The 14,985-nt window shown below is 48.4% G+C and overlaps 1 protein-coding gene across 3 annotated transcripts in view; it reads right to left on the bottom strand.

The window, feature by feature from the left end:
• The window catches only part of STX3 (syntaxin 3), a 142,186-nt gene that overhangs the window by 101,160 nt on the left and 26,041 nt on the right, over window positions 1–14,985 (bottom strand). The window contains exons 3-11 of one of the 3 annotated variants that reach the window (XM_068554867.1): window positions 13,705–13,804; window positions 13,039–13,113; window positions 11,841–11,908; window positions 8,518–8,626; window positions 7,589–7,662; window positions 7,324–7,458; window positions 5,435–5,545; window positions 3,802–3,915; window positions 79–2,017 (exon numbers count right to left, since the gene is read on the bottom strand). In XM_068554867.1, coding sequence (XP_068410968.1) covers window positions 3,832–3,915; window positions 5,435–5,545; window positions 7,324–7,458; window positions 7,589–7,662; window positions 8,518–8,626; window positions 11,841–11,908; window positions 13,039–13,113; window positions 13,705–13,804 — 756 coding nt within the window. In that variant the 3' untranslated portion in view covers window positions 79–2,017; window positions 3,802–3,831. Of the gene's footprint in view, window positions 1–78; window positions 2,018–3,801; window positions 3,916–5,434; window positions 5,546–7,323; window positions 7,459–7,588; window positions 7,663–8,517; window positions 8,627–11,840; window positions 11,909–13,038; window positions 13,114–13,704; window positions 13,805–14,985 lie in introns of those variants that run through there. The other 2 variants (XM_068554868.1, XM_068554869.1) reach the window with 2 other exon arrangements.

The following is a 14,985-nucleotide window of genomic DNA, read 5'->3' as shown; positions in this document are numbered from 1 at the left end:
CCTAAACAAAAGTCACCACATGGTGGCAGCCAGTCACCAAGTGTTTTACAAGGACATCGAGCCAGAACTGTTTCACAATCAATATAAAGTCATTTATTTTTAAATTAGCAATAAAATAATCAAGTTTACATTTTTAAAAAAAGTACAAAGAAAGAACAAAAATCCCTTCACTTGTATTCCAAACTATAAGCCCCAGGCCTCAATCTCAGGAGAGCAAAGATCTGTCTGTGATTGAAGCTTGTCTGCCCTCGATGCGGAGCCAGGCCTGTTGGACATCATAGCCACAGGCAAGAGGGCGTCCCCTGGGCTCCGTCCAAGTGCTGGGCAATGATGAGGAGTAATCATTCCTTTGCAGAGGAAGCCAATGGACCAGGCCTGGGTCAGGGTGCTCGCCCTATCCTAGAAGGCATTAAAGTCAAAGCTGAAACATCAATCCGGGAGGCTGGCAGAGACCAGCAGGGAATCTAAGGGGCTCACACTGGCTCAGCACGGTCACTACACTTAGAAACTTCCTGGCTTTTGTTTGCTCCATGACAAGCGGGGGTGACAAAGAATCTATCAAGCTCGTGAATCTGGGAGCAGGAGGATCTGCTGAGTAGACCCTGGCCTCCCCGAGCTGACTCCGTCCTGGAGACGGGACATCCCGAAGGTCCCATGAATGATAGCAGATTGCTGTGGGATGTTCTCAGGACAAGCCTAGCCCAGGTAGCAAGTGGGGAGAGGTGTCGAGCTTGTCACACCTTCTGTCTGCTGAAAACCTAATGGGGGTCAAGTTAGTCCTCACCCTAACCATCTGTGATTCTCCGAGCGCTTGTGCAGAAAACAGCAGGTTTCCCGATGATGTGGGAAGGTCACATTTCTACTATGATTCATTTGCAGGTAAGCAAATGTCTCTTACCTAATTTTTAGCCTAGCTCAAGTTATTTTTTTGAGGTTATAATATCCTCATTTCCAGTTTCCTACTTCCTGAGAGACACATACATGTATGTACATACATCTCACACACACGATTATAAAAATACACTTGGAACACATGAAATGACTGAATACTCATACTCGCCCCGGCCTGAAACATTCCCAGAGCCTGAGACTCAAGCACCTCATCCCTGGCCTAATTTTAGTGCCTGGTTATTCTGGGCCTCAAGGCAATGGCTTCACAAAGCATCACTCTAACAGTAAACAGCCAGTTCCCAAGACTGAGACACGGAAACAGTTACTCCATACGCCCAGCCTTTACAGACGGTAACCTCAGACAACTGTCTCATGGCAGCGCCTCCTTGAGTCAACGTGAGGGAGTACAACATAGACAGAGATCGAGTTGGCCATTGAGCTGAACACACTGAGAGCTTAATTTGAGGCTGAATTTCAAACAAGAAGTCAGCTTCCAAGACCAGAACGACCTCTGCCAGTCCCTCCTGCTTTCAGGACAGGGACAACCAGCCCATGAGCACTGGGGTCCTGCCAGGTAGAAGACTCAGGTCCAAGCCTTACTGTTGCCGAACTTGGAAGAATCCCCTTGCTTTGTTAAAGATATCCGCCCCCTGGCAAAAAAAAAAAAAAAAAAAAAAATACACTGCGATTCTGGGGAGAAGAACACTCCATGAGGTAGAAAATACAGCACCTTGGGGAGGTCTCAGGTAGGCTCTCCAAGGTGCGGGGCATAATTTGACACACCAGGGGGGAGAAGGAGAAGCTGGGGCAGTTCCTACAGTCCAGGAGAAGGTGCTTCAGAGTCGGTGGGGCAGGAGAAGGTTCTGAGGGCTGCATCAGTAGTTTAGATTCCTCCTGGGCTAGACTGTTTGCTGGGTCAGGTCCAAGGTTGGTTACAAGAAAACAAAGGAACAGGTCCCACTCTCTCTCAGGAAGGCCATTCACACTCTGTTCCCATCTGAAGACAAGGGTGGCCACACCAGGCTGGGGTGAAGTGGGCTCTACAAGAGGCAGGGGGAGGAGGAGCCGGTCAGCGGCCAGGGTGACGGTGAAGAGCAACAGTAAGACTCAGCCACAAGCCACACACCTAGAAGGTGGAGAGGAAAGGTCAGAACCAGCTGCAAAAAGAGAACAATGGAAGACTCAACACAAACCCAAGAAATCCAACAAGCACACCCACGACAGGGCCTGGAATTAAATACCCCACCGCACCAGAAACAAAAAGCCCTGTTACAAGAGGCAAAAAAATAGGAAAATCCCTGGGCCTTTTACAGCCCTTCCCAGGGGCTGTCGCGTTACCGTGGAAGGACTTATGGGAAGAGAGGCACCACCGCTGGTGGAAAACACCTGTTCTGTCTGTGGGGCTCCCATCAGCACCTTTCGAATACAAGTTTCAGAAGCTTGCTGGCACTAGAATCATCTTCTCCTTAGTCCCCCTATCCCCCACTCATCTTAAAAGGCAGAAAGGCACCGTGAAAAAGATGCAGAAAAGTTCAGGCGTCACACCTGCTCTGCCTTGCGAGCGGTGTAGGCTTTGGGCAAGTTCCTAATTTCACTGAGCTTCACAGAGCTTCCCCAATGAAGATGAGGTGATGATGTTATCCTAGAGCACAACTGGGGAGCATAAACATATTCAGAAAAATAATACTTAAGAAGTCACAGAAGTCTTCACGGTGCCAGTAACTAGATCATTCTTGTCATGCTGCTGCTGTACACATGAAACCCTGATTCAGTGGTCAGCTCTATTCTTTTTACCAGATTTTAAAGAAATTAATATCCTGAATTTTAAAGTTGCTATTGGGACTTCCCTGGTGATCCAGTGGTTAAGAATCCGCCTTCCAATGCAGGGGACGTGGGTTCAATCCCTGGTCAGGGAACTAAGATCCCACACGCCACGGGGCAACTAAGCCCGCACACTCTAGAGCCTACGCGCCGCAACTACTGAGCCCGCGCACCACAACTAGAGAGCCTGCACGCTGCAACTACTGAACCCACGCGCCACAGTTAGAGAGCCCGTGCACAACTAGAGAGAGAAGCCCGTACGCCACAACGGAAGTTCCCACATGCCACAACGAAGATCCCACGTGCCACAACTAAGACCTGACACAGCCAAATAAATAAATATTTTTTTAAAAAGTTGCTGTCCTCTAAGGTTCTCTAGACTTTGTAGATGATGATAAATGGCCACCTTGTTTTACAAAGAGAAGCTAGGTCCGCTATTAGCTGTGTGTTCCAACGTGCCCGTTACCTAACTTCTCTAAGCCTGAGCATCTTCATCTGTAAAGTAGGGACGATAATAGCACCTGTCTCACGCGGGTGAAGTGAGGACTCAGTGATGCATGTGTAAGGTGTTTAGTACACTGTCTGATACAACCCAGCCCTCAAAAAAGTTAGCTACTCTTATCATTCGAGATCCAACCAGTCAACCACAAACAAAACCCTACAGACCCAAATCCCGATTCAAAGCTTCATTTACACTGAAAAGGATACGGAAGGCAAAGCCCAAGATAACCTGAAAGCCAGTAAGAACTCACAAGACAAACCCCAGATCCCAGACATAGACTGCACCCAGCTGAGGAGGAGCAGGCTTGCTAGGGAAGGGGAGTGAAAATGAGGGGCGGTGTTGAAACAGGACAAAGAGCGGGGACAGAACCCACAGAATAGGAACAAACAGGAGACCCAACCCTTGTATGCAGCCAGGACCCGAGAACAGGAAGTTACACGGATGAAAGAACGCACAGGTACTGAAGTCTCAGAGCGCTCGGTGTGTCCAAGGACAACCACAGGGGGAAGAAGCAGAATTTTAAATCCCAGGCTCATTTCTCAAGAGGGAGCCAATCCAGAGTCCCCGAGTACCTTCCGTTTACTTACATTTCAGGGCAGCAGCCTTCCAGGCCGCCCTTACTTCAGCCCAACGGAAAGTCCAATAACCAACGCTAAAATGCCCAGCAACACAACCACTACCACAATGATAATTATCAATTTCTGGAGAGAGGGAGAAGAGAAATAAAAACAAGTCATTATTACAAACAACCAGAAAGCCATAGTAAGTCATCCAAAACCCAACCCCTCTGCCTCTACATAGGAAGCATCTTATCAATCCAAATAAATGAAATAAAAAGCCAACATCTCTACATAAAGACACTCTATTAGGATATTTTGTTTCTTAAATTACTTCTGCACTAGCAATGCCAGCAGATGGGAATATGGAGTTTGCATCAGCTCTCAGCTCACACGGCGGCCTTCATGTGCGCACAGATATAAGGGCAACCATAATGGGGTCTCCAAGCAGCAACAGGCCAAGATACAAGGGACTAATTTGTTCCTTTTCAAGGAGGAGTATCAAGACATTTTTGACATAGTCCTAATTACACACGTCTGTCCATCTCTCCCCCAAAGTACATTCCCACCTGTCAAACCCAGTACAGTGACTGGGGATCAGAAAGTATGGTTACGGTGCTGTTGCAAACCAGCCTGGATTCATCATGTAAAATAACTTCCCAGCTCCCTAGATACCTGCCCAAGCAATAGGTAAAGTTGGAAGAAAAAGAAAGAATTGAAGAACAAAAATATCAAGAGCCCAAGAGAAATAGAAAAGAGCAGGCTAAAAAGCAAAACCCACCAGAGCTAGCCGCCACCGTCACTAGGTAGAGAAGCTTCCAAGTCCTCAGGCGACAGGGCCACCATAACTAGAGGTGCGGGGGGCGGGCCGTGGAGACAGGATGGAAACAGCTTGATTGAAAAGCTGAATTTGAATCCTGGTTCCTATGCTTCCTAGGTGGCCCGAAGCCAATTACTTAACCTCTGATTCTCAACTGTTTCATCTATAAAGGAGAAGTAATAGGTGCTCCCAAGATACAAGATAATGTTCACATAGCCATCAGCACACCACTGGGTTCACGGTAGGGAAAAAGAGACCAAGTGGGGCAGGGCTCGGGCTACCGGAGTGGAAGGCAATGAAGGGAAGGCTTCTGAACAGCAGAGGAGTCAAGTGTTAACAGCTGAAGGGACCATGAGCTCTGGCCAGGGGCTTAGCAGCAGCACCTGGGCAATGATGCAGAGCTGCCTGCAAATGTGGGTTCTCGGGTAGAGGGCACGTGGGCCAGATCCATGCGAGGCACACCTGGGAAGGAAGGCAGCTATGCTCTAGGGAAAGCTGAGGTAGGCTTTTGGACGAGGCCAAGACGGAGGGAAGGCACAGGCTCAAGGACACGGGTGGGGGCGACCAGAGAGAGGAGAAGCCGGTGGGTCCAGCTGGGACTAAGGGCTCACCCTCCGAGCTTCACTCTGATACTTGACAGCCTTTTTGGTATCTGCCACGGCCCGCTCCACGAAGCCCACTGACTGGTCCATGTTGTTCTCAATACGGTCAATCATGGCTCCCTTTCCGCGGATGCAAGAGGTGGGTCCAGCAGAAAGAGGGACGGGGAGAGGGAGGAGAGAAAGAGCGAGAGACGGCGCGCACAGTGGACTCTCTTCACCGAAGGCAGCAGGAGAGGCTCACCTTCCGGGCCTGACCCTGGTACTTCACGGCTCTTTTTGTCTCCTCCCGAGCCTTCTCCACGTGGTCCACCGTGTGCATGACATTCAACTCTATGTTATCTAACATCTCACCCTGCAAAGGACAGACACTAGTCACACCCAGGAAACCCACCCCAGGACAGTCCTAGCTCACACGAGAAAGGGGTTCTCTTTCTTTTCAGCACCAAGAGGAGCATCTGGAAACTTTAACATGCAGCCTCCTGTGGGGCAAACTTGCACAACTTCCCCGTGATTACCTGTGGTTCCCCAGGCCTTGGTGGCTGTCACTCATTCCAGAAACATTCACTCAGTTACTTCTCTGTGACAAGCACTGCACTGGGCACCTGGAGCACACTGTCTAGATGCCTGGAATATTCTGAAGGATCCCGCCACCTTTTTTTTTTTTTTTTTAAAGTATGTGAAGAGAGAAGCCAAGATATTGGGTTGGCCAAAAAGTTCGTTCGGGTTTTTCTATAACATCTCATGGAAAAACCCAAACGAACTTTTTGGCCAACCCAATACATCTATCTCATGTTCTTAGGGCATTGCCAGGATGCCGGCTTCTTCCTGGTCATTCAGACCTGAACCAAGTTCATTCGGCCTGAACTGAGTTCATTCACTACTATAGAATAGTGCCCAGCACACAGCAGGTGCTCAATAAGTAGCTGAGGTGGGAACAGTTGCTTTCTCTAAGGTACTCCCAGGTCCCGTAAGTGACAGACATTGGTTTTACCTGAGTTATCTGGTTAAGAGACAGCAGTCTCTTAATAAGATTCCTAACCTTCTCCCAGCTATTACTTCCTGACCAGAAGTTTGGTCTCTCCAATTGATTTCTGTGCATCTTAGGATGGGAATTCCCTTCACCCACCTAGACCTTCCTCAACCCAACCCATGGCGTTATGGCAGTCTCTACACAGAGAACAGAACTTACCATCACTTGAATCTCAAACCAGTTCCTCGGCAAGGCAGTGTGGGGAGAAAAAAGAAGAGTAGGGATGGAGGGGCAGGAGAAATGGTCTCAAAGGCCGCAAGGGGGTGGAAGAAAGGCACCCGAGCCCAGAGCAGGGAACTGATGTCAAAACCAGCCAAGTGGTGCTCGGGCTTCAGTTAGGTGTCCTTCCACAAAGGAAGCAGTTTTCAATCCTCTCCGGGTGGCAGAGCCACTGGGAGTTCATGGTAATAGTGGCACCAAACCCTGACACAGTGGCGAATTTAACTGCATCATAAGAACCAGGAGACATGTGACTATGTGACACTGAGACCATGTGCTGGGGACAGGGCCATCCATCCCTGAGCAGGCTTACCCGGGACAAAACAGACTGTCAAGCTAAGCACTGTGAGAGTTTCAAGTTTCTCTGTAAATATTACTTTGCTGTCCCTTCAATCCTTTTGTTGTCTGCTCTTGTTCCTTAGCAAAAACTGTCAACATTTTTGGAAAAACACACATACAGAAGAAAAAACAAAAATGGAAAAATACAAGAACCTCTGTTAAACCTAACTTCTTGCCCGAAACTGGGGAAAAGGCCCCATGTTTTCAATGTCACCAGTGAAACAGTTCCTATCAGGAGATTGTTTTAAGGCATCACCATGAAGAACCCATATCTCTAATTTAAAAAAGACAACTATCCTGAGGCTGGAGGGAACCAGGTACTTGACAGAGCACATCAAACCCCCTATTAATCAGAAATGACTTCCAGGCCAAAGTAACAGGCGTGAATGATGAGGCTGCGATTGCCCAACACGTCAGCATCTACTTCGCAAGTTCCCAATGATTCTCCCACCCAACCCGGCTTTCCAGGAGTCCCGTCTCACCCTTCTCAGGAAGCCCCGGGCTTCCTCTCCTCCCTGCCCGCGCGGCACCCACTGGGCTACCTGGTTCTCCACCAGCACGGCGATGTCCATGAACATGTCGTGAAGCTCCTTGATGCTGCTCTCCAGCCTCACGATGTCCTTGTGCCGTCCCTCGATCTCACTGAGGGCTTGCTTGGAAATCTGAGAGTCGATGATCTAGGCCCGGCCGCACAGAGACCAACCATCGGCCATCACGCCCGCCGCAGCCTCACCCACACCCCTGCGGGGCTCCCGCCGCCCCGCCCTCCCTGCCTCTGCAGCCCAGCCCGCCCCCACCATCACTCACCCCCGAGGTGAAGATGGCAGGGTTCCCACTCTCCAGCATCTCCTCCAGCTCCTCATCTGTTGTCTTTCTGCCGGCTTTATAACGAAAGGAGGAGAGCATCAAATATAAGATCAAAGCTCACCATTTCAGAAGTTCCCTGAAAATGGGAATACAGCAAGTTCACTCTAAAGACCATGGCCTTACAAGCCTCCGGACTCGCCTTTCTCTGGATTTCTCCCCTAATCCAATCCATCCTCAACATTCTCAGCAGTTACCTTCCTGAAGCCCATGTCTGATTACATTCCTTTCCAGCTCAGAATGTCTCCTGGCCCCCTTCACTCCACCACGGAGTCCAAGGTCCTCAGGACAAGGAGCCAGTTCCTGGGTGAGCCCTCCCTCCATCCGCCTTAACCTCACCCTGCTCCACCCAAATGCGCCCTGTTCCCAGGCCCTGGACGGCCTCTCCCTCCTGAACTCGTGTGCTTTGTTCTGCCTGCGCCCTTGTTCGTTCGGTTCCTGCACTCAAAGCACCTTCCGCCCTGTGGGGCCCTGCAGTCCGGTTTCTGATTCCTAAAGGGCGTGGCTCTAGTAACTTCTTTATTCCTCATGGCAACTAGCACCATTCTCTGCTGTCAGACAGGCAGCAAAAGATGTCATGAGCCCCAAAGAGTGCAGCTGTGTAGCAAGTGCTTCCTTCCATGGATGCAGAAACGCTGGCTCCCACGGCAATCAGACGACTCGGGCCTGGTAACTCCGAGCCATCTTTCAGCCTAAGACGCAACATCCAGGATGCACCAGTGCTGTGAGGCCTGTCCTCAGCTTGGGCACGAAAGAGAAGGCAGAAGCCACTGGCGGGGCTGCCGCTCCCTCTCCCCGGGCCTCACGACTGGGGACGGACAAGCACGTGGCAAGAAGGGTGAAGGGGCACAGGCCAAACTTCAAACACGCACTGATCTCGAGCTGCCGCTGGATTCGCCCTTTGCTGCGTTCACGGAAGTCCACCTGAGCCTCGTTGTATTTGGTCATCACCTCCACAAACTTCCGGGAGAGGACGGAGTGCTGTGGGAGCAAGGTCAAATGCTGTGAGCCCCCAGGAGGCGAGGGGAGGGAGGGGAAGGTCCACAACTCTTACAGAACCCCAGCCCCGACGCAGCCTCATCTACAGCAGCATTGGTCCTGGAACCAGAAGCCCAGGGACAACTCGTGGTGGGAATGCAAACGGGTGCAGTCACTGGAAAACAGTATGGAGGTTTCTCAAAAAAGTAAAAACAGAACTACCATATGACCCAACAATTCCACTCCTGGGTATATATCAAAAAAAAACCCAAAACATTAATTTGCAAAGATACATGCACCCCAATGTTCATAGCAGCATTATTTACAATTGCCAAGCAACCTAAGTGTCCATCAACAGATGAATGGATAAAGAAGATGTGGTATAGATATCTACAATGGAATACTACTCAGACATAAAAAAAAAAGAATGAAATTTTGCCATTTGCAGCAACATGGATGGACTTGGGAGGCATAAGTGAAATAAGACAGAAAGACAAATACTGTATGATATCACTTATATGCGGAATCTAAAAAATACAGCAAACTAGTGAATATAACAGAAAAGAAGCAGACTCACAGATAAGGAGAACGAACTAGTAGTTACCAGTGGGGGCGGGGAGGGCAATATAGGGGTGAGGGAGTGAGAGGTACAAACTATTGGGTGTAAGAAAGGCTCAAGCATGTTACTGTACAACACGGGGAATACAGCCAACATTTGGTCATAACTATAAATGGAAAGTAACCTTTCAAAATTGTATGAAAACGGAAACAGAACAAAACAAAAAACAAAGACCAGGTACAAGACTCAGTTTTTTGGTTTCCTAACTTTATACCATTGGAAAGGTCAGCTGACCTTTCCAAAGCATGTTTTCAGTATGTATTAACCTGTCTTGCTGAACTCCTATAGTAATTGTGAGGCCAAAGGAGATACCCTGTGAATCTCAGAGGCCCTGCTTTCTAAAGCTGCCGGACTCCCTCCTACATCCAAAGATCCTTGGGTTGTTACTCAAACTGACCTCCCCAACTTTTCTTGCTTCTAACTCAGTGCCTTCAGTCAATGGCCCTGGTGCCTAAACTCAAATCTTTATCATTTCTTTTCCTTACCCACCTCTCAGCATCAAGCCCTACTGGTTTTTCCTTTGCAAAATCACCAATATCTATCTTTTTTCAAACCAACTACCACCAGGAAAATTCAGACCAAAATCATTGCAAAACCCAACTAGAGACCCACCTGCCTCTTACCTCTTGCCTCTTTCCCACTCTGATCCAGTTTTCAAATGGTTCCCATATTATCCTCCTAACAAACTGCAACCCAAAGTAAATGCATACAGGCTACTCAGTCAGATCCAAACTCCTGGACTGTAGCCAAAGGCCTCTGGAATATGGTGCTGTGTTCTCTACCAAAAACTCAACGTCCACTGTCCCATGACAAACTTTTTTCTCTAGACAGGCTGCTCTCTTCACGTCTGCCCCTCACACCCACCCCTACCCCCGCTGCTACCAACCCGCCCAGGCACCCACACACACCACTCCTGCCCCTATGTCTCTAAGGAGAACCTCTCCCCGAGCCTATCCATGTTGGCATCTTGCCCACCAAGGCCCAGCCTCCTCTGGCCACCCCAGTTTTTCCCGAGATCGTCTGATGCTGGGAGCACATGCATTTGATCCCGTCTTCGTACACGTTCTCCCGTGGGTCTTATGTCATAGTTTCCTTGTGCTACTTGACCATCGTGCCAGTTCAAGGACAAGGATCATATCTTTGATGACCACCAAACAGCCTGACTCCAAACTGGACAACTAATGACCAACAGTCTTCAGAGAGAAGACTTCAGTTTCCTCACCTGTAAACCAAGGAGGCTCACTAAACCCTCAGCAGTGCTCTGGGAGCCTCAGGCACCTCCTTAGAGGACAGTGTGAGAGGGGCCACCAGCTGGACTCGGCCCTGTCCCCCACTTCAACCTGGGCAGCTCCCCTCCACCAGTTCTTCAAATTGAGTTCCAAATAGTGGTTGTCGGTTGTTTTTTGTTTTAAAGGCTCCACAGCTAGAAAAGGGAACCCGCCTACACTGTTGGTGGGAATGTAAATTGGTGCAGCCACTATGGAGAACAGTATGAAGGTTCCTTAAAAAACTAAAAATAGGGTTACCATATGATCCAGCAATCCCACTCCCCATCATATATCTGGAAAAGACAAAAACTCTAATTCGAAAAGATACACGCACCCCAACATTCATAGCAGCACTATTTACAATAGCCCAAGACATGGAAGCAACCTAAGTGTCCATCAACAGAGGAATTGATAAAGAAGATGTGGTACATATATACAATGGAATACTACTCAGCCATAAAAAAGAATGAAATAATGCCATTTGCAGCAACATGGATGGACTTAGAGATTGTCACACTAAGTGACGTAAGTCAGACAGAGAAAGACAAACATATCACTTATATGTGGAAGCTAAAAAATAATACAAATGAATTTATTTACAAAACAGAAGCACAGACATGCCTCACAGACATAGAAAACAAACTTATGGTAACCAAAGGGGGAAGGGGGAGGGAATAAATGAGGAATATGGGATTAACAGATACACACTACTATATATAAAATAGATAAACAACAAGGATTTACTGTATAGCACAAGGAACTATATTCGATATCTTATAATAACCTATAATGCAAAAGAATCTGAAAAAGAAGCATATATATATATATATATATATATATATATGCAAAACCAAATCACTTTGCTGTACACCTAAAACCAACACAGTATTGTAAATCAACTATACTTCAATAAAAACTTTAAAAAGGGACTTCTCTGGTGGCACAGTGGTTAAGAATCCGCCTGCCAATGCAGGGGACACGGGTTCAAGCCCTGGTCCAGGAAGATCCCACATGCCGTGGAGCAACTAAGCCCGTGAACCACAACTACTGAGCCTGCGTGCCACAACTACTGAAGCCTGCATGCCTAGAGCCCGTGCTCCACAACAAGAGAAGCCACTGCAATGAGAAGCCTGTGCACCGCAACGAAGAGTAGCCCCGCTCGCCGCAACTAGAGAAAGCCCACACGCAGCAACGAAGACCCAACGCAGCCAAAAATAAATACATTTATTTAAAAAAAATTTTTTTTTTAAATTAAAAAGACTCCACAGCTAAGAAAAAAAAAAAATTAAAAGACTGGACTAGATGGTTGTTAGACCAGGGAAAATCTCACCTGGGATTTCCGAATCCGAAGGTCTGCTGACGACCGGACCTCGTCTTCTTCAATATGCCTCTCCATGCCTGGATGGGAGAGGAGGTTATTCTAGCAACGCATCTGCTGCTCTCCTCCAAGAAACACACTGTGCAGTGCGGCCTCCTCTCTCTTTCTCACACACCCGGCCCAGGAGACGTAACAGCAGACAGGTCCAGTCTCAAAAGGTCAGCTCACACCTGAGCCACGGGACATGCGTTCCACGACCTTTACTACTGCCGGGTCTTCTTCCTTGGATACCTCTCAGCACAGTGGTTAACAGCATGAGTCTCTGTCACTAAGAGACTCGGACTCAAATCCTTGTCACTGAGTAGCCACGTAACTTTGGAAAAGCCACTTAACCTCTCTTAGTGTTCCTGTTCTCTCGTCTGTAAAATGGAATAAACAGCAGTGCCTCCCTAGCAACACCAACGTGAAAATTAAATGAGAATGCACACAGAGGGCTTGGCACATGATCACGGCTATGACTGGAAGCTGCCACTAACGACTTCCACCTCCACCTGCATGAAAACAGGCAGCACAGTCTGTTTGGGGGGAAGAAATGATAAATTAGGCTGAGCAATGCTGCTTTCACTCTCAGACCAACAGCATGCACTAGTCACCAAATACAGTGGGGCAAGAATGCAGATGATAGCCATGGAACTAAGGAACCTTCTGGGCCCCCAGAGGAACTGAATCTATGACAGTGGCTTCACTGAACAATGCCCTAAATTGAGGGGTGGGCATGGGGGTGATGGGAGGGTGATACCTGGCCCCCAAGAAATGTCTCTAGACTCTGTAATGCATCTGGCATCCATACATCACTAACATCACTGTTCAAATGTACGTAGGTGCTGGGGAAGGAAATGGGACCAGGAAGAGAAAAGTCGAGGGACTAAGCTAAAGGACCAAGTCACACAAATATCCAATAGCTGAAAGCACACTTTCATTCCCATCTCCGAACTTCAATTCTGGACTCTCTCAACCACAGTCATGACTCAAGAGCAGGTAAACTGTCTGGGGCTATAATAGGTCATTCCAGGGACAGTGCCCAGACCACAAGCAAAGACGGCAAGGGTGGTGTCACTCCCATCAGGAAGAGTTTCGGTCCAGAAGAGTTGGACCCCGGATGCGAGACGGATGGTGGGAGTGCTGCCTGCTCCCTTTGTCCCTTTCTTACTCTTCAGTTTGTTCCGGACATTGTTGGCCCTTTTCTTGATCTCAGTTGTGAGCTGCTCCAGGTCATCCTTGGTTTCTAGGTAAACAAATGCAGGTAGAGTCAGTTAGAAAAGACTGAAAGCTTAGTCAGCTACAACAATCAACAGAGGAGGTGGGGAACTTTCTCAGGTGCCCACTGCCCAGAGCAGTATGTATCCTGGTGGGCTCTCAAGACATCTGTCCTTAGAATCACAGAGAGCTTATTTTTAAAAGGCATTTTTTCCTGGCATCCTACCCCAGAACTACAGAATACAAACACCTCATGGAAAAATAGGGGGGTACTGGGGAAGCATTTAAGGCAGAGGAAATAGCACAGGGGCAGTGGTGGGTGGGACAGAGATGAGGTATGTCAGCAGCTGTAAGAGCCACTGCCAGTTATGAGAGGGACTAGCTGGGAAGGAGAGGAAAGTTCAGCTAAATGGGCTAAATGGGACCATGAAGAGAAGAGGTAACAGTAGCAGAGCAGTGAGCCAGGAGAGGGTAGAGGAGGATGGGAGATGACATGGCACATATGTTAGTGTAAGGTAATACACCCCCTCCCCTGCTGCTCACAGAGGGAGGAAACCAAGGCCCAGCCCCAATGGCCAAGGGTCACTGTTGGGTGATTCAGCCCTGAGTCAACACTCACTTGGCTCTGGAATGGGTGCAGACAGGATGATACTGTAGAGCTTCTTAGCTTCCTCCACGTGCTCTGAGATCTTGTCAATGTTGAATCGAGTTTCCTCGATCTATAATTAGAAAGATGATAGCCTTTGTCATCAAGAGGAAGAATACAGCCATGACTGAGATGAAAGCAGAGCTCCCTGCCCACCTTCTGGGTTTGTGGAAGAAGATGGTGACAGGAAATGTCTTCTGAGGACCAGTGAGCCCAGTGAGTACCCTTTCCATAGTCAGAGAAACGAACGTCAACAGAGCAGTCATTGAAGACCCGTCCTCATGGCTCCCTGAGAGGAATACGTTTACTTACCTTGGATGGGAAGATCCCAGCCAGAGTCGAGAAGAGCCAGGACAACCCATGAGGAATAATCAGAGGGAAGGGTCAAGAAACCTTACCAGGCAGATCCTTGGCTCCTCCAAAAGTGCAACAGCAGAAAGTGAGGACAGGAGAGAGGGAAAAAGGAAAGAAAAAAAGTGAAAGGGAGAGAACAAACCTGGAGAGTGAGAAACACAGAGAGAAGAATGAGAGGAAGAGAAAGACAGAAACAGAGATGAAGAAGAGAGAAAGAGAGAGAGACGAAGCAATGACCATCTCAGGAGATGCTGAGCTTCTCTTGGACACGTGTTCTGGGGAAATGCCTCTTACTAGCTGATCGCCTTAGATGATCAAGACCCAGGAGTTCAAGCCGTGGACCATTTCTGAGGTTCCTAACCGTACAAGGTGTGTATCAGAAAGTACTTCTAGCCGCGCCTCATTCCCAGATGGAACACCGTCCCAGCACGCTGCTGCCTGAGCATTAAGTTCAGCCTTGGCTCCCTCTTCAAAGGCACCGGCTGTCCTGGCACCACGGCCTCTGCTGCGGTGCCAGTGCATATGCAGGGAGCAGCACATGCCAAAGAGACCTTAAAACCCGCCACATCTACCTGCCTCACCTCCACAATGAGGGGCACGTCAACACGGCCACAGTCAACAAACAGAAACCTTGTAAAATGCCAAAGAGTAGGATCTTAACGCCTGAGATACAACGAAAATACAACTCAATATGCAGCTTCCGGCAGCCCTTTCTTCCGGTGAATAATTCACTTAAAAAAAAAAAAAACAAAAACCCTGATCACAGCTCTCCAAATTACAAAGAAATAAAACTTGAGTTCTCTACCCCTCAAATAAATACCCCTTAGTATTTTTGACAGTGGAGCAAGGATTTGACCCTCTACAAACATGGGTTGGCCAAAAAGTTCCTTTGGGTGTTTC

This window comes from Eschrichtius robustus, chromosome 11, assembly GCF_028021215.1.
Source record: "Eschrichtius robustus isolate mEscRob2 chromosome 11, mEscRob2.pri, whole genome shotgun sequence".
NCBI lineage: Eukaryota > Metazoa > Chordata > Mammalia > Artiodactyla > Eschrichtiidae > Eschrichtius > Eschrichtius robustus.
This window is presented reverse-complemented; position numbering and strand designations above follow the sequence as displayed.